This window comes from Onychostoma macrolepis, chromosome 09 (assembly GCF_012432095.1).
Source record: "Onychostoma macrolepis isolate SWU-2019 chromosome 09, ASM1243209v1, whole genome shotgun sequence".
In the NCBI taxonomy this organism is placed as follows: domain Eukaryota; kingdom Metazoa; phylum Chordata; class Actinopteri; order Cypriniformes; family Cyprinidae; genus Onychostoma; species Onychostoma macrolepis.
In genome coordinates this window covers 31293328-31315409 of record NC_081163.1, presented here as the reverse complement: position 1 = coordinate 31315409, position 22082 = coordinate 31293328, and the positions used below count along the sequence as shown (strand labels likewise).

The window sequence follows — 22082 nt, the reverse complement described above, 5'->3', positions numbered from 1 at the left end:
TCACTGTTTTTTTATATTATGCCACGTTAAGCGCACTTTTCTATGAGGGAGAAAACGCTTATCTTGCAATTCAGCTCATATTTTGGGCTTGCATGTACACAGTATATATTTTTAATGCAAATGTAATATAGCATATTTGGTCTTTTTTATCATCTTCATTAGGCTGCGTTAAGCAATTTAGAATGTCCAAAAACCTATGAACCGCTCCATTGTGAACATACGGAGCTGTATGAACCACTGAAAGCTGTAAACAAGAAGAGTTTGTCTGAACTCAACCGGTTTTGCGAAAGAACGCAAAAGTTTTGCGAGGCAATGCAAAGTTTTGCGAGAGAACGCAAAACATTTAAAAAATATTTTTTTTCCTTCCACCCCGAATTTTTTCCCACCACCATATCAGTGGCTCCATACTAACAACTTTTATAATGTTACAAAAGATTTGTATTTCAAATAAATGCTTTTCTTTTGAACTTACTATGTATCAAAGAATCCTGAAAAAAAAATTAATAAATAAAAAGATTCAACGTTGATAATAGCAAGAAGTGTTTCTTGCAGCAAAACATCATATTAGAATGATTTGTGACCCTGGACCACAAAACCAGTCTTAAGTCACTGGGGTATATTTGTAGCAATAGCCAAAAATACATTGTATGGGTCAAAATTATAGAGTTTTCTTTTATGCCAAAAATCATTAGTATATTAAGTAAAGATCATATTCCATGAAGATATTTTAAATGTACTACTGTAAATATATCAAAACATCGTTTTTGATTAGTAATATGCATTGCTAAGAACTTAATTTGGAAATCTTTAAAGGCGATTTTCTCAAAATTTAGATTTTTTTCAAATATTCAAATAGTTGAATCTTGGCCAAATATTGTCCTATCCTAACAAACCCTAACAAACCATACATCAACGGAAAGCTTATTTATTCAGCTTTCAGATGATGTATACATCTCAATTTCGAAAAAAATTGGTTTTGAAGGATCACGTGACACTGAAGACTGGAGTAATAATGCTGAAAATTCAGCAGAAATAAATGTAATTTAAAATATATTAAAAAAGCTAAACAAGTATTTTACATTGTAATAATATTACACAATATTACTGTTTTTACTGTATTCTTTACCAAATAAATGAGCATAAGAGCCTTATTTAAAGAACATTAAGAAATATTACCAACACCAAACTTCTGAATGGTAGCATAACTCAAAACAAATATACAATTCTACTTGTGGATATCTAGATTACTAGCTACCTCAAACGATAGTTGAACACAAAAGAAGAAATTTTGAAGAATGTTGGTAACCAAACAGTTGCCAGTAGCCATTAATTAAATTTTTTTTTTTTTTTTCATACTATCAAAGTCAATGGCTATCAGCAACTGTTTGGTTACCAACATTCTTCAGAATTTATTTTTTGTGTACAACAGAAGAAAGAAAACTACTTTGGTTTGGAAAAACAAAATTGTAATTTTTGGGTGAACTATCCCTTCAAAAACAGTGATTTTAGTTGTCTCATTTTATCAATCTGGTGAACATGACAATATTTTGAAGGACACTGTTGTGCCTTTGACTCCCAAAAGTTGTGTACTGGTTTCAGCCATTTCTTGCCATTAGACTGTGGGCATGTTAAGGCTAAAATTGTTCTTGTCTTTTCAAATTCTTTCAGACCTACATTGGACACATTCTTCTCCTCATCAACCCTTACAAGGACCTACCCATATACTCTAATCTGGTAAGTACAGAGTCACACATTCTTTGTTTGTTTGTTTGTTTGTTTATTTATTTAATTTCATTTCATTTAATTTCATTTCATTTCATTTAAATAAATGTTTAATTCATCCACATTATGGTTTAGAGCATTCATCTGTCCGTCTAGTCATTTTAAGCTGTTCTCTAGTTCACACTCTGTAAGCACAGCGCAGCACTTCCAGTTCAAACAGGACTTGATCTCGTGATAAATTATTCATGGCCTTCCTGAGTCCTGACAGTGATAGCCTACTCAACATACAGCGCCCACTTCCTGTGCCCTCTTCATCTCCCCATCAGATCCCTACTCCTCCTTCCTCTATTTATTTCTGTATCTTCCTTCGGCTTGTTAGAGGTTCTCAAGTTTAGCGTCCATCCAATCCCGGCTGCCGTCCCCTCTGATACAGCTGGCTGTCCACAGAAAGGCAGAGTTGATGAGAGCACACTCATCAGGGACACACAGCGTGTGCCACCCGCCGCTAAGAAAAATAAAAGATGACAAGATGACCATCTGTCCGCCGTAACGCTTTACTGGCACGTGAAGGGGAGCAGAGGAGTATAGATGAAATGCACACCACACACACTTTACAAATGATATGCAGTGGGTCCGTTGTGGCGTCTGTCCCCTGTTGGCCCCCTGCATCAGAGACTCATTTCAGGCATGATTTCTCCTGTGTGTCCCCCAGACTGGGGTTCAGAGTCACAATGACGCACTGAGAAAGAAGGACATATGTACCGTCATCTGTGATGGTCTCAGACCACCATCAGGCTCGTGTGACATCACCTGACCCCCTTTATCACAAAGTCTGTATATTGTTCTCTGTCCTTCAGTACAAAAAACTACATCTTGTCCCTCTAAGTTTCAAGTTTCCCATCAGTCATTTTTTTTCTGTTTTTCATTTGTTTTGTTTGTTTAAATGTTTGCTTGTGTGTTTTGGTTTGTGTTTATTTTGTCATGTTTTTTGTTTCGTTTCTTTTAAATGTCTATTTTTTGTTTGTTTGTTTTATTTCATTTCTTTGTGTGTGTGTGTGCTTTGATTAGCTTTTTGTTTGGTTTTGTGTTTTTCAAATTCAAAATTGCTTTATTGGCATGACTGTAAAAATACAATATTGACAAATAAGATTATATGTGTAGAAATATGATATCAATGAAAAGATCAAAATGATATAAACATTATAATAATTTAGACTTAAACAGTGTAACAGATTAGAACGTCTGAACATGTGATACCACAGTGTTTAACATATAAACATACACATGCTGAGGGTCATTGTGGTAAACAGTAGGTGAACTTTGTTCTTGAAACTTGTTTCTTAATTTTTTCTTTTTCTTTTTTTTTTTTTTGTGTGTGGTGTTGTGTTTGTTGTTTCTTTTAAATACTTGTTTTTTTGTTGTTGTCTGGTTGTGTGTTTTTTTTATTTATTTTTTTTATTTATTTTTTTGTAGTTTGTTTTGTTTCATTTAAATGTTTATTTGTGTGTTTTGGTTTCTGTTTTGTTTGTTTTTTGCTGTTATTTTTGTTTTGTTTCTTTTAATTGTTTCTTTTTGTTTTATTTACTTTTTTGTGTGTTTTAATTAGCTTTTTGTTTGATTTGTGTTTTGTTTGGTTGTGTTTTGTGTGCATGTTTTTGTTTATGTTGTTTTTGTGTTGTGTTTGTTTCTTTTAAATGCTTGTTTTTGTTCAGTTGTGTGCTTTGTTTGAATTCTCTTTATTTGTTCAGTTTTAGGTTTTGGTCCCACTTTATATTAGGTGGCCTTAACTACTATGTACTTGCATTTAAATTAATAATTTGGTACAATTCACTTATTGTGTACATACATGTGTTTACATTTGTAGTTATATTTTTAAAAATACCTATATGTAATTACATCTGTAATTAATTTATGTAATTACATTTAGAATTAGACTGTTGACCCATCCCTTACACCTTAACCTACCCTTAAACCTACCCATACCACCAAACCTGTCCCTAACCTTACCCGTATGCCACCTCAATAGCAGCAAATGTGTTTTGCAATACAATATGAACACAATAAGTACATTGTACTTATTTTTTGATGCAAGTACATAGTAGTTAAGGCCACCTAATATAAAGCGTGACCTAGGTTTTATTACAGTATTATTATTGTTGTTGTTTGTTTTGTTTGTTTCTTTTAAACTTTTTTGTTTGTTTTTGTTTTGTTTTGCCAATGCAAAAGACCCTTTTTTTGGTCCCCAAAAGACCAACAAAGGCCCTTTGGCACATATGGCACATACAGTATAATGCCTGTTAAGTCTGCAATTTTCGTGTTTCATACACAGCTTGTGTCTCGCTCACTCTTCCTCTGTCCTTCCTGTGTCCTCTATGGCTCTTTCATACAGCTTATGTGTACAGTATGTGTGTTGTGTCTCAGTGGTTAAGGGTAATGAGATCTCAGCATTAGCTTTTTTTTAGTTTTTTCTCAAATTGGGCTAAAATTTAGCTTGCTCTGCATGTCACACACATAACCTTTCTGTTTCTAACACCTAGAAATATAGCCAGATACTCAATCTGCAGTGTTGCATGAGTTTTATTCTTGCTGTGTGAGGATATATCTTAAGTTTTGGACTTTTAGCCTAGCACAGAATTCAGATCTAAATATGGCATCTCTCTTATTACTCAAGACTCTGTAGCCTCCTAGCTTAGTTATTTCACTTTTTGCCAGCCTGTGTTTAGATTAGTATTTCCTGCAAAAGATACCTTTGTGTGCACACCAGCAAAGAACAGCATTTGAGTTTAGTTCAGGTGTATGTTTTTGGTTTTGTTTTAATTAAATTTGCATGAAAACCACTTTGCTCAGCATGTTTTTTCAGTCACCTGGATAAGAAACTAATCTCTGTGCAGAAAATGGATATAAATGTTTAAATAAATGCAACTAAGACCAGACCAATCACAGCATGCAAATAAGTGTAAAAAATAAAGAGTAATTAGTGATAATCATATTGCAATGACATCAATGCTGTTGATTGCATTCTGAATTTTTAGTTTTAACATTACATTTCTTAAATTGTTTGAGTTCAACAATTGCAAAAGGTACTGCAAAAACAGATAGCATGTAACAGATAGCATGCTAAGATGTAAGTAAATAAAATAAAGTTTTAAATGTCTAAAGAGTGTTTAAAGAGGCTTTACTTTAATTGCTTCAGGCTTAATAAACTTCAGGAACTTAATGCGCAGAGGTTTAGAACTAATCCTAACCAGAGCGCTCAAAGAATATCAATACAAACACTGTAATGAAGTGCACAAGTCATGGGAAATTAGCAGTGTTATGTAAATGTGTAATGTCTCTCTTTCTGTCTCTCAGGTCAGTCAGTTGTATCTGAGCTCCAGTGGTCGTCTGTGTTCCTCTCTCCCACCTCATATCTTCTCTTCAGCTGAGCGTGCCTATCACATGATGCTGCAGGAGCGACGCCCACAGTGTTTCATCATCAGGTGCCGTCCACTGACATGTATAACACTGTCACACTTGTCATACATAATTTACATTTTCATGTTTTATTTGCACAGTCAGTAGCTTTTCTTCTTGATCCAGCAAGCATTATATTTGTATTGTGTGCATTCTTATATCAGGTTGGCTTTATCGGTAGGATGGTTGTGATTCCCCTTGAGGTGGATACCCTATTACGCTCTAAATCACAAATGCATGTCCTAAAACTGTTGGCCTTAAACTGTCATGTGGCTCTAAAATAGATGATATCCACTGAGGTGGCTTTATCACTGCTGCAGCCTGACAGCTTGGGCCCAGTTCACAACAGTGGTGACCTTCAGTGTGTGATACTTGATGTTCTGAGTTAAGAAGTTAAAAGCCATGGGAATCTCCAGTCTTGCACAATTGATGAAGCTGCCTGGATGAGTGGGCAAAGCATCTCAAATACAGTGTTAAACTCTGGGGCATCTGAAAATGGGGATAATTGAAATCAGAAAATTATACATTTCATAAAAGCTTCATCAGATATAAATATTAATCAGGGGAATATCTGGGTGTTTTAAAATTTTAGGCATAGAGAAGTTAATTAGAGAAAGAAATTAATACAATGTTAAAAATTGTATGGCTTTTTAAGGGGTACATGTTTAACAAGCTTTTATTTCATTTTATTAAAATTTTAAATGTTTTGTTAAGACTTACATGTTTAATAAACTTAAAAAATAAAATATTACATTGTATTGCTAACACTTTACTGTAAGGGCCAACATTTATTTATTTACTTACAATGAAGCACACGTTTGTTACAGTATTTAATAATTATTGCTAACACTAGAACTAAAAATGAATGTTTTATGTTTTATTTTTATCAACATGTTAACTTTGGTCTATCACATAATATTACCATATAAAAATTTGATTTCAGTAATGTATTATTAAATATAATAAATGAACATAATCTAAGATTAATAAATGATTTATAAATATTTTTCATTGTTAATGTTAACTAACGTAGTTAACTAATGTTAACAAATAGAACCTTTATTGGAAAATATATATATTTTTTTTAAATTTTTTAATTTTTTATACCTTCTCTTATCCTGCGATCACAAATTACTGAAAAAATAAAAAATTTAATAAAACATTAAATAAAATAATAATGGACATTCTTTGGTTGAAAGGTAAATAAACCACAACACGTGTCCAGATGCTCCCAAATACATTCCGCTGGACATTTTCTACCTTCTGTCACTGATGCAGCAGCTTGTAGTTTGGTAATAGCGGTCCACAGCTCAGTAAGTGATACTGTGCTGATGGAGAGGTTCAAATGAGATTGTGTTAGAGATGCTTGCTCCCTTATTTGGGAGATTCCTGCATCACCTGAGCGGTTCTCGCTAAACGCTGTCACGGAGACAAATGTGCTGGGGACGGTATAAATCCAAACCTGTTAAAAGCTCTCAGCAAGATTAATGGATGCAGGGGCAGTGGTGTAGCCCGCGCTGTGTCCTGCTTTGCACTCCGGTCATCTCTGATTGCAATTAAGTCCTGTTTCACATTCTGGAGCTCCTCCACTGGCCACATACTGGTTTCGCTGAGCTAGAGAGGATCTGACAGCTACTTTAATGCCCTCTCTGCGTGGGCTATCCATCACACCAACACACACACACACACACACACACTCGCCCTACAGGTGAGAGCAGATCGCTGCCACCATGCACTAGTGACCACAGAACCAGGGAAACAAAAGTGGTGGAATGCTGGTTCAAGGGGCTCACAAACACACACACACATACACACCTACTCGCTACTGGCTCAGGAATGCATCGCGCCCTTGAGTTCAATTACAACCCAGAATGGATTTCCAAAAAAGAAATGGAAAAAACGGGAAGAAAAAGCATCAGACCCTCCAGAAAATGATTAGTGGGAGGCCAAATGACCTTTAAAAACCATCTGCTCAGACTGCTTTTCTTCCATTCACTCTTCCATTCTTCCGTTAGGATCCAGGCTCTTCCAGGCTCTTGTGGAGGCTGCAGTTATCACAGTGAGCTGTTTGACTGTGCTTTATGGCTCATTTTAAGAGATCGTAACATTGAACAGTGGAGTAATTAATAAAGTTACTGTACGTCATCAAGAATATGAAGTGGAATGTATGGCAGTAACGAGACAAGATATACGTCTACCAAAGCCCTTGTTAGATGGTGAGCCATAGTGTGGATTAACACCCTGTAAATATACTGCTGGAAGACATAATTAAAAAAAAAAAATAAATAAAAATTAAATTATATTGCAAACCATTCACAGCTTTAAAAACGCTGTTTTAGCTTGCTAACCCTTTTCTAAAACCTGCTGATTACCTAGACAGCATTTAAGGTATCATAAATGTGCATCTGATGCAAAGCCTGTTACAGAAGGTGATTCGGCATGTCTATTTGTGAACAAAATAATAAATAAAATAAAATAAAATAAATAAAATTAAATTAAACAGTCACAAAATTGACGTTTATGTACGTAAATAAATATCAGCTTTTAAAAAGTTGGGCTTTATTTATTTATTTGATCTGCATTACATTTAAAAACTTTAATATGTGTAAATATTTGTAAAATGTAAAATAAATTGTGTGCTATTTTAATATATTTTAAAATGTAATTTATTGCTTTGATGCAAAGCTGAATACATCATTACTCCAGCCTTGAGTGTCTGAGTAGGCTGATTTTGTGTCACATAAATAATAATAATTATTATTATTATTATTATTATTATCAATGATATATGAAAAAGATAATTTTATTGGCATTTAAATAATTTGTAACTTTATCTTGACTTGTATATATCACTTTTGATTAATTTAATGCATCTTTGCTGAATATTAATTTCTTCTTTGAGTATTAATTTCATTCCCCAAAACAGTAGTATATACTTAAGATAATGCACTGTGGTTGAGAGAGAGAGAAAAGGTTGATAACAATGTACTGTTTCACACAATATTTGTGAGTCTTTGGCTCAGCAATGTTCCAATGTTAAACTCTGTTGGAGTCGGTTGCAATTTTGGCATCTGTTGTTTGCTAGAATTTATGTAATACTGTAGCATTCCAGATCAGTCGCTGATGAGGGTCTGTTTTATTTAGGATGATGTAGGTGGTTGACAGCAGTATCATTAAAAAAAAAAAAAAAACTTTACTTTACTTCACTTTACATTTGTTAAAAGTTTAGAGATGATAAACTGCACTAAAATAAAAACAGCAGCATAAAGGCAGTACATGGTATAGATATTGTTGAGAAAAGTGTCTTATAAATAAAAGAGAAGAGCAAGTGGTTAAAGCAAATCCCCAAGTAGAGCATTGGGATAAGTGAAGATATGACAGAGATGTCCTTTGGATGACTCTGGTCAGATACCTGCTCAGGAGAAAGATGCCCGCAGGCCAGGCAGAGGAGAGGGATCTTTAGTCTCGAGTCTTGAGGCTTTTGATGGTATATAGCTGTAGGCTGACTGTGTCATCTCATACGATGGAGTGATGTGAAGAGGAGTGAAACGGCTCCCTGACCTACTGTAAAATCTCCCATTGGTAAACATAAATCAGGTTGACAGGAGCACACATTCACAGGGGACGGTCGCCAGGGGTCTTTGAAGAAGCTGCTCTTTTGATTTGTTTTATGTGTCTTTACATTGACAGAAGAACTTTTAGGCAGTTTTGAGAGTTTTTCAACTGCTCTCTCTTGATGAATCTGTCATAAACATCTCCACGTTACATTTAGCACAACTGTTGTCAACATTGATAATCAGAATATCACAATCATTTCTGAGAAAGGATCATGTGAGACTGGATACTGGCGTAATGATGCTTAAAATTCAGCTTTGCATCACAAGAATAAATGTGACCCTGAACCACAAAACCGGTCATAAGTAGCATGGGTGTATTTGTAGCAATAGCCCAAAATACATTGCATGGGGTCATTAGGATCATTAGGATATTAAGTAAAGATCATGTTCCATGAAAATATTTTGTAAATATATAAAAACTTAATTTTTAATTAGCAGTAATATGCATTGCTAAGGACTTCATTTGGACAACTTCAATGGTGATTTTCTCAATATTTAGATTTTTTTTTAGCACCCTCAGATTCCAGATTTTCAAATAGTTGTCCTATCCTAACAAACCATACATCAATGGAAATCTTATTTATAAATCTCAATTTCAGAAAATGTACCCTTATGACTGGTTTTGTGATCCTGGGTCACAAATTACATGTTAAAATATATTCAAATACAAAACAATATTTTACAATATTTTCGATTGTAATAATAATTCACAATATTACTATTTTCTTTGGGACGACATACAGAAAACTCACTGTAATTTCTAGTAATTAAGTACTTTTATGTCATGGTAATATATATTGTGCTGTCTTTAACATAAGCATTTTTTTTTTTTTTTTTTTTTTTACTAAACTGAGATCCACACCTTTATTTTCTCTCGCTTTGTTTGTCTCTCTGTCTAGTGGAGAGAGTGGTTCTGGGAAGTCTGTGGCCTGTAAGCACATCCTCAAACACCTGGCTGCTCGCTCAAGTCCCAAAGGCTTCGCTTTAGAGCCACGAATGAAGCATGTAAGTCTGTCTGTTCATCACACACAACATATTTTTGCTGCCTGACAGTAAACATATTTTACATTAAATACTTCCGACTCTTGTAATCAAAATCATTTAGTCCCCATATATACTGTACATACATACAAAAAAAAAGAATAAAATAAAAAATAGCTAAGTAAATCAATAAAATCAGTTTTTTGTTTGTTTGTTTTACATTTACAAATAATTAAACATTTTTAAAACAAGAAAGTTAATTGAGCTGCACAATAATGTATGATAATGTATAACTCATGTAGTAAGATGCTGCATAATCTCAATTGGATTCATAATTAATCATTTTAATGTTTATTAATGTATAGTTGTGGAACAGTTCCTATGTAGTGATTGTGTTTCATGCACTCATTGTGTTGAACATTGAATGTCTTCGCTGTGTTTTTTCTTACTTGTTCTGTTATCTGAACCCTTGGAGGTGTTTATGTGCTTTCAGTTACTCCGGTTATCCTTCAGAGTCATGATAGCCTCAAACAGCTGTTATTCGCTCATTCATGTGAGAATTAGATGCTTTGAATGATGATCCAAAAGCCTGAGGCGGGTGGATTGTGCTTATGGTTGAATCTCAAGGAAAGAGCCATTTCTGGTTAGCTAAAGACATATCCACATACAGAAACCACTAGAGCCGTTTAATGGCCGGGAGCAACGGGTGACATTATTACACACGAATACATCTCTCTTTCTCTCTCTCGCTGTGTGATTGTGTGTGTGCTCTCAACACTAGAGGAAGCAGTACACACATTAGCCTCTTGGTCTTGTCTCTAAATGAGCACATTTTATCAATGGTGGCTTATCGCCACCTGGTGGAGAAAAAAATGCCAAAAGCCCTGAATAATTGTCCTCTCTGGTGTACTGAGCTGCCTACTGTTTAAATAAACAGCTGCATAATAAAAATAAATTTAAGATTTAAATTTAACAAAAAAAAAAAAAAAAAATGTATTATAAATGTTATTACAATCTAAAATATTTTTTTTATTATTTAAATAAAATGTAATTATATATATATATATATATATATATATATATATATATATATATATATATATATATATATATATAATATTTATTTTGTGATGGTAAAGCTGCATTTTCAGCCTCATTACTACAGTCTTCAGTGTTAGAAATCATTCTAATATGCTGATTTGCTACTCAGTTATTATTAGTGCTCAACTATTGACAATGGTTCTTATTATCAATGTTAAAAACTGTTTTTGCTGCTGCTTAATAATAATAGTAATAATAATAATAATAGCAACTGCAATACATGTTTGTAGAGATTATTTGAATAAAAAGTTCAATGAACAGTATTTATTTATTTATTTATGCATGATGTAATGCACTACACTAACTGGGACTTGTCACAGAACTTATATATTGTTGCTATTTTGTTTGGATCAAAGTGTCTGCTAAATGATTAAATGTGAATGTAGTATGTAAATGTATTTACTTCCTTACTTCCTTACTTGTATACATCTTACCCCAAACTTTGAACAATAGTATATCATATTAAAAAAATAAAAATAAATTATATTTAAATAGAAAAGTTATTTTAAATTGTAATATTACTCTTTTTACAACATCCATTTCCTTTTCCAACATTTAAATATTAAAAATAAATAAATAAAGTTCCAGCCACAGGCCTGGCGTGGCATCGGTGATCGTGTACTGCCATTATAACTGTGTGGGGGGAAATATTTTTTTTTTTTTTTTACTGTCTGTCAATTCTTTAAAATGCTGTCTAGTTAGGCTGCTCACTAGTGTACAAGCTTACTAAGGAGAAAGAGTCCACATGGGAATCTCTGTCACTGTTTTGTAATCACTTCTTCATTCTTCTGTCATGTTTGCAGGTGAATGTGATCTTGGAAGCTTTCGGTCATGCTAAGACTCAGATGAACTCGTCAGCAAGCCGTTTCATCAAGCTGATCTCACTGCAGTACTGTGAGAAGAGAAAGACTCTACTCAGAGGTACTTACACTGCTCCTGTTTTCACTTTGATTATTCATAGTGTTGCTTTATTATACTGAATGTGTAGAAATAGAGAATGTGCTTATGCATTTATGTGATATGCTGTCTGGTCTCAGCAGAGAGGACTTCTGCTCTATCATCCTTCACCTATAGAGGGAGACATTGCTCTACTAATGTCTCTACAACTCTTCTCTTAAGCCCAAACCACACTGCACGATTTTAGCAATCCTATAAGATCATTGCTTGTCACACTGTGTGACATGGATCTAATTACCTTGGCTATGACGTGTGTGTGGACTGTACGATGATGACCTTGACTCATACGCTACGACGTACGTTACTATAGAAGAATGAAGCGTCAGTGGTAAACAAAAAGCATGATAAATCACACTTTAGCAGTTGTAGTTTTTTGTGTGCTGAAAAAAAGTGGAAGTGGCAAAAGAGGAAGGGATAAGAACTTGAGGTAAGCAGTTTTATGTTTTAGAGCCATGTCGCATTGATTTCATGTCTCATTTTTATTGGTTGGTCAGTAAACGTGGATCGTAGCAGCAAACACACAGTGCGATGATCATGCTGTATCGTAGGCTATCTTTGGTCGCAACAGCAGTCTTTGAACCTCTCTCTCTGTACGACACAGGACCACCGATTAGGAGCCACAATCACAGAAATCGCCACGATTGTTTCACGATGTCAATCTTTTGTCTGGGACAGCCGAAAATCGTGCGTTGTGTTTAGGGCTTTATTGTGTTTGTGTTTTAGGTCGTTTGTACACTTACATGTTGGAGAAGTCGAGGGTCATCTGCACCCCACCACATCAACAGAACTTTAACATCTTCTACCTGATGGCTGAGGGGCTTTCAGCAGAGGAGAAGATTAATCTATATCTAAACAATGTCCTAGCCCACAGGTAACACACGCAATGTTAATAGGCATGTTATATCATTCTGTATTCCACCTATGTTCAAAGACCTCCCTTTATAAAAAGCCTGTAGTCAGAAAAATCTAAAAAAAAACAACAACAACAACTCAATTTCTCAATTATTAATTCAAACATATTGTAAGGATTTTTTATTTTATTTTACGGTAATTATTTTTGTTTAGTTCGCAAACATTGGCAATGAGGGTTTATTATGTTATATTATATATATATATATTTTTAATTTAATTTATTTTAATTTTTTAATTTTATTTACTTTATTTATACACTGCCAATATGTGTTTCAAAATAAGGTTATTTTAATAAGTTAAAATGTTGATATATTTGAAATAAACCTTTACATTTGCACAAAGAAATTAAAATAATGGACTTACCCAGAGCTTACATAGAAAACCAACTTGAAAAGTAGGTTGTCATTAGTCTTTCAGTTTTTCTCATTTTTTCATATTCATCTCTCTCTATATGATTTACACTGTAGTAAAGGGTACTATGAGACATGAACACTATGAGACAAAAGAATAATATAAGACATGTTAATTGACTGGTGATTATTAAATTCAGCATTTAATGCATTGGATTTTCATTGTCAGATTGAAGCAGTTTCAGCCTTTGATATACATCAGGATTTTTCAAAATGGGAAAAAAAAAACAACTTAATACTGGATGATGTCAGATGCCAGTTTTAAACTTGTTTTACCCTGAACTCTCTGTGACCCCAAGTGTCCTCAGCAAATCTTGCATGGGGTAAATGGAAGGTTGTCATTAAAAATTGAACATTCACCTTTCTTTGACTTGAATTTGTGACACTTAGAACATCTTAAACTTTACTTGGCACTCTTAAAGGCCCAGACCAAATACTCACATCCAGAATCTGCTGGCAACGTAAAGTCTAAATCGCACTAATCCTGCCCCCTCTGTGTTTGTTTTCAGGTGTATGAGCACAGCGGCTCCCGGTGAAACTCCTGTAGTAGCTACCACGTGTCCTCAGAGCAGAGAGAAGCTCTCGGCCCTTAAACAGGCTCTGCGAGCCCTCGGCTTCAACAGACTGGTACACACATGTTCAATAACACAGGCGTCCTCACGCACAAACGTGAAGATGCACCTACACATGCACACTTAGGGTTTATAAGGTTCTGTGTGAAAGTGTGTGAAGAGTTCGTTTGCAAAAACAGATAACTCTGTTTTTAAAAAATGTTCAAAAATCATTTTTATATGCTGCATTCCAATTAATGTCAATCAAACTGCAGTTGGGTTGTTTTGATTAAATGATAATAACTAAAGGATACAGCTAAAGCCCTATTCGGACGGGACTAGTTTTACAAGGGGTCGTTAGAGAAATTTGTGTTTCAGAGACGTACTTGGTGATTTTAATCCTGTCTGAATCTGCCACGTCTGTGTTTTTCTCATACAACCTCTGTAATAATTCCAGAGCAAATTACCTACTGTTTTTTAGCAAACTCAGCGATCCTCTGAGAAAACTTATCCCGTCTGAATGCGATGTCTGTGATTACTGTGATATTTTTTTTTTTCACAACGCGTTTCCTTGTGTGTTTTGGCCAACGTGAATTACCGTAGACGCTCTTACCGCGCTCATGTTTGATATATTTGCCTCCCGGCAAAGAAATAATACAAAAAAAATAAAATCAAATAAAATCAAGAGCCAGATCACGTAAACCGTTCAGACTGGCTATTGTAATATCAGCGTCAGGTAAAATTTCTCACGTTCATTTCTGCACTCAATAATGTTTTAATTACATATGCACCTTTATGAAAATTAAACACGGGTTTACTACAAATAAATAACTAAAGTAACCACACATTAACATGGTTTTGCTATACTAGCGATTTAGCTTCACCATGGTATTTGTAGAAAAACTGTTATACTAATGGTAATCAATCCGAATGACTATACGCAATGCACGCATACAAAGCGCATGATCTCGCCCAGATGTCCAAACAGTCCCTCCCACCTAAACACGGAGATGATAGTTCCGTCCGAATTGGTACATGAAAATCACGGACGTCAGGTGATAAGAATCGAAACTCAAACGTAGTTTAGAAAACTAGTCCCGTCCGATTAGGGCTTAACTAACACAATAACAACTGAGTTATCTCTTTTTGCAAATAAACTCTTCATATATAGTTTAAGTTATGTTTATTTTATTTCAACCAACGCAAATGTTTTTATTTAGGGTAATAACCCTGATTCAGACATTACTTTATAGCCTCAGTAGAATCTGAGCTGTCTCGTCCAAAGTAAGCAAAGACGTTCTGGTTTTAAGTGACTCACATGTGCAGAGACAGAGAACTGGTGTGCCTCTGGCTTTGGCAGGCGCTTCAGACGTGTTGTTCTGATTTATGTAGGTTTACACATTATAACTCATTACAGTATGTCTGGAGACTATAAAAACGCACTACTCAGAGTGCCATTCAGCCTGAGGCCACACTAACCTGTCAACCTGTGTGTGTTATGCTGTTATGGTTAGGTAAAGACTTGAAGAGTATGTTCAGAATGGAACTCTAGCTATGACGCTGCTGTACAAAATGTATCATATATATGTTTGCACAAACACATGCACACCCTTATGGTAATACATGGACATTTTGTTACAGTAGAGTTAACACTGTGTTCTGAGTCATGTGTTTGTGTGTTTGGTTCAAACACTCTCACACACACCTGACCTCCAGCCAGACACTGTGTTCTAATCCTACCAGGAACCTGTAAATCTGCTTCATTAAAGGAGGATTGTTCTCTCATCCCATCAGTGCAGCACGACCCTCAGTGACCCTCACACACATGAACACAACACACAGTCTCTCAGACTGCTGCATGTATATCTGCCTCTGCCTTTTACTTTACATTCAGCTTGCTCATCTCTTTCTTTTGCACATGGAACAGTGGTTCTCAACCTTTTTCCACTTTTAAGGTCTCATAATGTCCAACACAATATTCAATATTCACCCTCCATATTTAATGCTATTATGGACAGCACTTGCCTTCATTTTTTTTTTCTTTCACAGAAAATGAGACTGCATATAGATTAAATGAAGCATTTTTGTATTGATTCTATTCTGATTTAAGATTTAAAATTCAGTTTCTGTATGTTTTTCCAAAAAATAAATGCATGCATGCATGCATGCATACATACATACATACTGTACATAAAAATTAATAATAACAGAAAAAAATAATAAAAATAACGTTATCGAGGAGGGGGGATATGATTTCAGTGTGCATCTTAAAAGTTGGATTTTTTTATTAGCATTTTAATTAACAATTGAAATGTATATATGCATGTATGTGTATACAGTATATATGTATATTTGTAATTAAGTCATACATTATCCTGTCCATTTAAATAAAGCTGAAATTACATAAATGTTAAATGAAACATTTAAATGAAATTGAAAATTGACCTTTTGGTAAGTTCCTCCCCTCGAACGCAGACTAGCCAATGGCAGTCGAGTATCAGTTGCACTGGGAGCAGAACTCGGACATCTTTAGGTTTCAGCGCCATAGAGAAACATTGGAAGATCCGAAGCTCTCATTGATTTTATGGGGTTTATGCTTCAAAAATGGAAAAACGATGTGCCTGGGGTATTTGTAACACTGATTCCAGGTATCCTGAGAGGATAGGCAATGGAATTTATTTTATTATATTTCCTAAACCTTTAATCTTACCCTGCGGTACATGAACAGTGTTGATCCGGGATTTTTTCATCTGCAATCGTGACGACCGTAATATGAGGCTTCTCCCGCTTGCGTTGTGATCTGTAAACCCTCGCTTCCAAATTACCCACAATATTTATTTTAAAATATTTTATATATCCCTCCATGGCATATTTAAGTTGGTCCTTCTGTGTCCGAAATTGATCAAAAAGTTATAGGGACAAGGTTTTCACACTGATGGCTGTCATTGTAAGGCAGTTAGCAACTCCGTTTGTTTGTCCGAGTTCGCAACATTAACTAAGGGGGACGGGGCTTACCGATAAGTCAATTAGAAATGTTGCCTTGGCAACTGACTGGAATAAAATAAGTACTGAAATTGCTAACATTTAAAAAGAAAAAAGAAAATAAATAGACATTTATACGAATTCATAAAAATTACACAAACGCAGTTACTACAAATTAAAAACATAAAATTACTATAAAAAATGAAAATATAAAATGAAAGCAAATTCAAAATATTAATAAATACTATTCAATTTGTTTTGTTAATTGAAACTGAGCTGAAATAAAATATAAGTATTAAATAAAATAAGAAAAAGTAGAATGAAATTAAAATGAAAAATGTTTCCTTAGTGAGTAACCAAAATGAAATAAGTACTGAAATGACTTGAACTGTAAAATAAAAACACAAATTACTACAGTTTAGACTATAAAATAAATTATAAGCTATTTCAAAATATTATTAAATACTGTAATAGTATATAAATAAATATTAAACTAAGTGATCGCAGTTATACAAAATTATTGGATAATTGCTGCACATACTAGTGATGGTGTGAATTGAGCAAAATTTAACTGATTAGATTTTTTTTTGTATGTATACCTTTTATTAGAATTTATTATTTAAAAAAAAAAAAAAATTCTGTTAAAAAATGTTTATTTTGTTCCTTGTATTTTTGTGTTGGTCACTTATAGGTGCTGTAAGCGACGTTAGATGTTCTGGAACTTTCACCAGACTTGTGCATCCGTTTTCTACAACCCACATTCTACAGCTCATTTCTGTATGTAGAGATAGAACAGGAGAGCAGCAGCATCTCATCTCAGTGTTGTCAAAAGTGGTTAAAAAGTAGCAAAATAGCACTCCAAACAAACAAAATGAAAATTGAATTTGATTCTGTAATTGTGGACCCAGCCCACAAATGTAACTGTACTGAGCTGTGAAATCGACCCTGTTTCTCTGGAGGTTTTCTGCCTTTATAAGTCTGCAATCCAGTCTGACTCTCAGTACTTTGTTTGTTTCTCTTGCAGGAGGTGGAGAATTTGTTTGTGGTCCTCTCTGCGCTGCTGCACTTAGGAGATGTGCGCTTCACCGCCCTGACAGACGCTGACACTGCGTTTGTGTCCGACTTGCAGCTGCTGGATAGAGGTCAGTCGTGCAGCTGCGCCACGAGGCCAGCAGGGGCCGATCTGCTCCACCGGGAGGCCTGAAGGATAGAAGGGGAAAAATGGGCGGGTGACTACGCAGCAAGAACTGTGTCACACACCATCCTGAGTTGTTTACATCAGTTCTGCCGTGGCCTAATGGCAGAATCACTCAGCACGCAATGGAAAACTCTATCTGCCACTCTAATAAACACACAAACACACTCTGTCATACAATTTTGAACTAATCGCCCTTTTTAGCTACACACATGCACAGGGTCACCTGTTTCCTTAAGCCCTGCAGAGCAGCAGGGCGGAACAGAACGGCCACTCACTGCCCTCCGCGTTACATAATGACACACATAATACTGAGCCTGGGTAAACAAGTGACGTCAGCACGCGCAAATACACAAACTGATACATTCACATCCGTATGAGGTTCCCGTCGTTGTGGATACATGAGATCACATATAAACAAGCCCTATTATACACTTATGGGTACACTCCACCCAAACACTCATACACAGAAATGACAGTACGCTAGGTGCCAAATGCAAACAGTAATATAAGTGCGTAATAGGAAGTAAATGGGAGGCCTGGAGTTAAAAGCAGGACTGTGTATGTGTAACAACATGTTATGTTGACTCTGACATCTGATTGGATGGGCCACGTTCAAAGCCTTTGGTTAGTGTGCCGTTTGCGTCATGCGAGCTTGTACAAATTCATAAGTGTTTGCGATTGTAATTATTTATAAGAATTAATATACAGCACCATTAAAATATTTGATTTTTGAAAGAAGTCTCTTATGGTCACCTAGGCTAAATTTAATTGATCAAAAATAGTCAAAACAGTAATATTGTATAATATCACAAATTAAAATAAATAACTGTTTTCTGTTTGAATGTATTGTAAAATGTAATTTATTCCTGTAATGTAAAGCTGATTTTTCAGGAGGCATTACTCTGTTCAAGAAAAATGTCTTATTATTTTATTTTGTTGTTATGTGTTGTTATTGTTTTTATGTTTTTTATTATCATCTTATGTTGTTATACAGTTGTTATGCTTAATTCCCCAAAAAAAAATGGCAGACCAGGCAGGGGTGCTTCTGAGCTGATTTTTATTTCAATAAGTACAATATTTTTATTTTATTTTTAATGACTTCAAATGTGGCTAATCCAATCAGAATTTAGCTTTGTAACTGGTTGTAATCATATAAATGTCAGATTTTTTAATTAATTTATTTATTTTTTCCTGTAGTGGCTGGGATGTTACAGGTGAGCTCTGAGGATCTCGGCTCTGCCCTCACCTCTGATGTGCAGTGTTTCAAAGGTACAACCTTCAGTTGGCACGTATGTCACGTATCAGTATCAATCAACACACAGACTAAACACTGTCAATTAAAGTCATCTTGTTTACAGGGTTCCCACGGGTCCTTGAAATCCTTGAAAGTTTGTGAATCTGATTAAAAATTTTCAAGGCCCTGGAAAGTTTTTGAAAATAAACAAACATAGATACAGGTCCTTGAAAATTCCATCTTATTCCCTCCGGTCCGCTAATGTGTTATTTCGCCAACACTTTGTGCATACTAGCTTGCTTGAGTTACGTTGCACATTTATGCGTTACGTTAAGTGTTTCCCACGTGAGGTACTTTGTGTTGTTCGTTGCCATGACGTTCACACGCACACGAAACTACTAAGATGGTACCTCAACGTTTCACAGACACACCGTGAAACATTGCAAAAATAGTCTGAAACCGCTGAAACGTGATGACTGGAAAATGCAAGTTTCAAGATATTTGGCTCACCAAAGAAGATTACAAAGAATGGCTTGCCAGAGATCCAAAGGATGTAATGTTGTATTGCTTTACTTGTTAAAATAATGAAAAGCCATGAGCCATGAAAGCATTTTCATATATCTTAAAACTTCTGGTTACATGAGCCTAAGCTCTTTTCAGTAAAACCCATGCAAAAGTTAAAATCAGATCATTTTAGAATACAGCATAGTATGTACCAAATATTATTCAATTTTATGAAAAACAGAAATACGACAAATATCAGATTTCTGTCATATGGCCAAAAATAAATGCAAAAAAAAATTCGCTTTTTTGCATAGTTGTGTTTGACACACGAAAACTGTAACAATGTATCTTACAAGGTGACGCGATGTAACCTTTGCTCTCACTTGAAATGTGTCCCCACATTAAGTCCTTGAATTTGAGGGTATTGGACCTGGAAAGTCCTAGAAAGGTCCTTGAATTTGAAGTTAACCCAAGTGTGGGAACCCTGTGTTTAGCATAACTCCGTACATGGAGTAAATCTTACTGCCGAGAGGCCTGCTGACACTGATCATTGAGATGCACTGGCCTTTGCCCAGTCACAAACTCATCAATGAAAGCGGCCTCAAGCGTTCGGCCTTGGATCATGTTACTGGCGAGCCCAATTTGGCTCAATTTGACTCAATTGGATAACTGCCTTCTCATTCAAAATACACAGACATAAACACGCAGTTCTTTTGCAAAGTCTAGACTGTGTGCATTTTGTGCCATTATGTAACAAGTGTGGAGTATGTATAAATCACATGATGTCTGGGTGTTAATCTAATTCAGCCGTCGAGAACACACCGACCTATTGCCGAAAATTACAAGCACACTTGGCATTGTCTTGTGTCTGTCTGTCTGTGATTTCTCTCTCACTCTCCGTCTCCTTCGCTTTGTCAAGCATCCATGCCTCTCTTTTAAAGGGATAGTTCACCCAAAAAAATAATTTACTCTACAAAATAAAAATAAAAATACACTGAAGTAATATAAAACTGGTCCATATCACTTGTGCACTATTTTCCAAGTCTCCTGAATCGATATGTTTGCTTTGAATGATGAAAAGCTCAACATTTTAACGTTCTTATTGTCTTAAAATCTCAAAATAAGTCCTATCTATTTCCATTAAAATCTTCTTAGTGAATTAATTGGTCTAATTTGTAAAAACGGTCTGGATGATTGGTTCTTAAAGTGCCCCTATTAAGGATTTTTGAAAATGACCTTTCATGCAGTGTGTAACACAGCTCTAAGTGAGTGAAAACATCCTGCAGAATTTTAAATCTGAAAGTGCACCGTGTATAAAGTTACTGTCTCTCAAAAGAAAGTCGACTCTGAATCATTGAAACAAAGGTCAACATGAAACATTAGCATACTGCCCGCCCACTTGTTGGTCTTTTGGCATTGGTCAAAGAGACTTTGGTTGGTCTGAATGAAAATGCAAATTTATTCTTTGCCACTAGGTGCTGCTTTTGGAGCGGGAAAAATAGTGGTTTCCCCAGTTACACAGCGTACACAAAGCAGCACTGCGCTCGCAAACGTTATGTCAACCTGTTATCCCAAAACCAAAATATGAACATTTCATAACCCATAATAGGGGCATTTTAAATATGAGTGATCCGGTTTATGACTCAATGATCTGAAGGGAAGAATAGCAGTGGATAAAACAAATCTTGCTTTTATCGTACTTTAATAGTGCTTTGTGAGCTTTCTGAAACTTGAACCCTTTCATAAGTTTATGGAAAAGAGCAAGCAGTATGTTCTTTCTTCAAGGAAACACAAAAGAAGCATTTTGAAGTAAGTCATACAGCTTTGGGAAGACATGAAGGAGAGTAAATGTTAAGTTTTAATTTTTGGATGGACTAGTCTTGTGATGATTTGTTGTTTTGGTTATTGTGTTTCGTAAACAAATAAACAATTCAGAAAGAAATGCCATCCTTACAATGCCACACTTGTGTAGTGTAATATATGCAGAGGATAAATTAAACTCTGATATGCGACAATCACAGGGAGCTGATGGACGGTCAGGCTTCGGCAGTGTGTCTGCATCTGGAGGTTGACGCACTGTGGCCGGCCATGAATGGCATAGCGAATGCGGTGATTCAGTGTCTGACATCATCAAAGGTCACATAATCGGAGTCCAGGCGCTGTGTGTCCTCCGCATTAGCATGTGCCGTGTCCCCTCAGCCAGCACCACCGACAATGGGCCGCTTGTTTTTCAGCCTCCCACGTGCGGCGTATATCAGTCAAAATGTGACACACTGTCTCCAGTTTGTTTTCCTCTTTGCTCTGTGCCCCTGTTGTTTTGAGCAGTCACTGGCTGTTTGGATGTTTTTTACTGAAAGGATCAGCTTGCATTTAGATGCTGATCCTGCTATGCTGGTTTGGTGATGGTTTATTGATGGGACAGCAAAACAACCAGCATGGTCTTTATGGTGAAGCTGGTTG

At 35.4% G+C, this 22082-nt stretch overlaps 1 protein-coding gene across 1 annotated transcript in view; it reads left to right on the top strand.

Annotated features, from left to right (window-relative positions):
* myo16 (myosin XVI) overlaps positions 1–22082 on the top strand; it is a 207122-nt gene that overhangs the window by 90732 nt on the left and 94308 nt on the right. Inside the window, 8 exon segments of the mRNA XM_058786814.1 lie at positions 1669–1734; positions 5074–5201; positions 9692–9797; positions 11678–11795; positions 12555–12702; positions 13663–13780; positions 17711–17828; positions 19082–19153. Coding sequence (XP_058642797.1) covers positions 1669–1734; positions 5074–5201; positions 9692–9797; positions 11678–11795; positions 12555–12702; positions 13663–13780; positions 17711–17828; positions 19082–19153 — 874 coding nt within the window.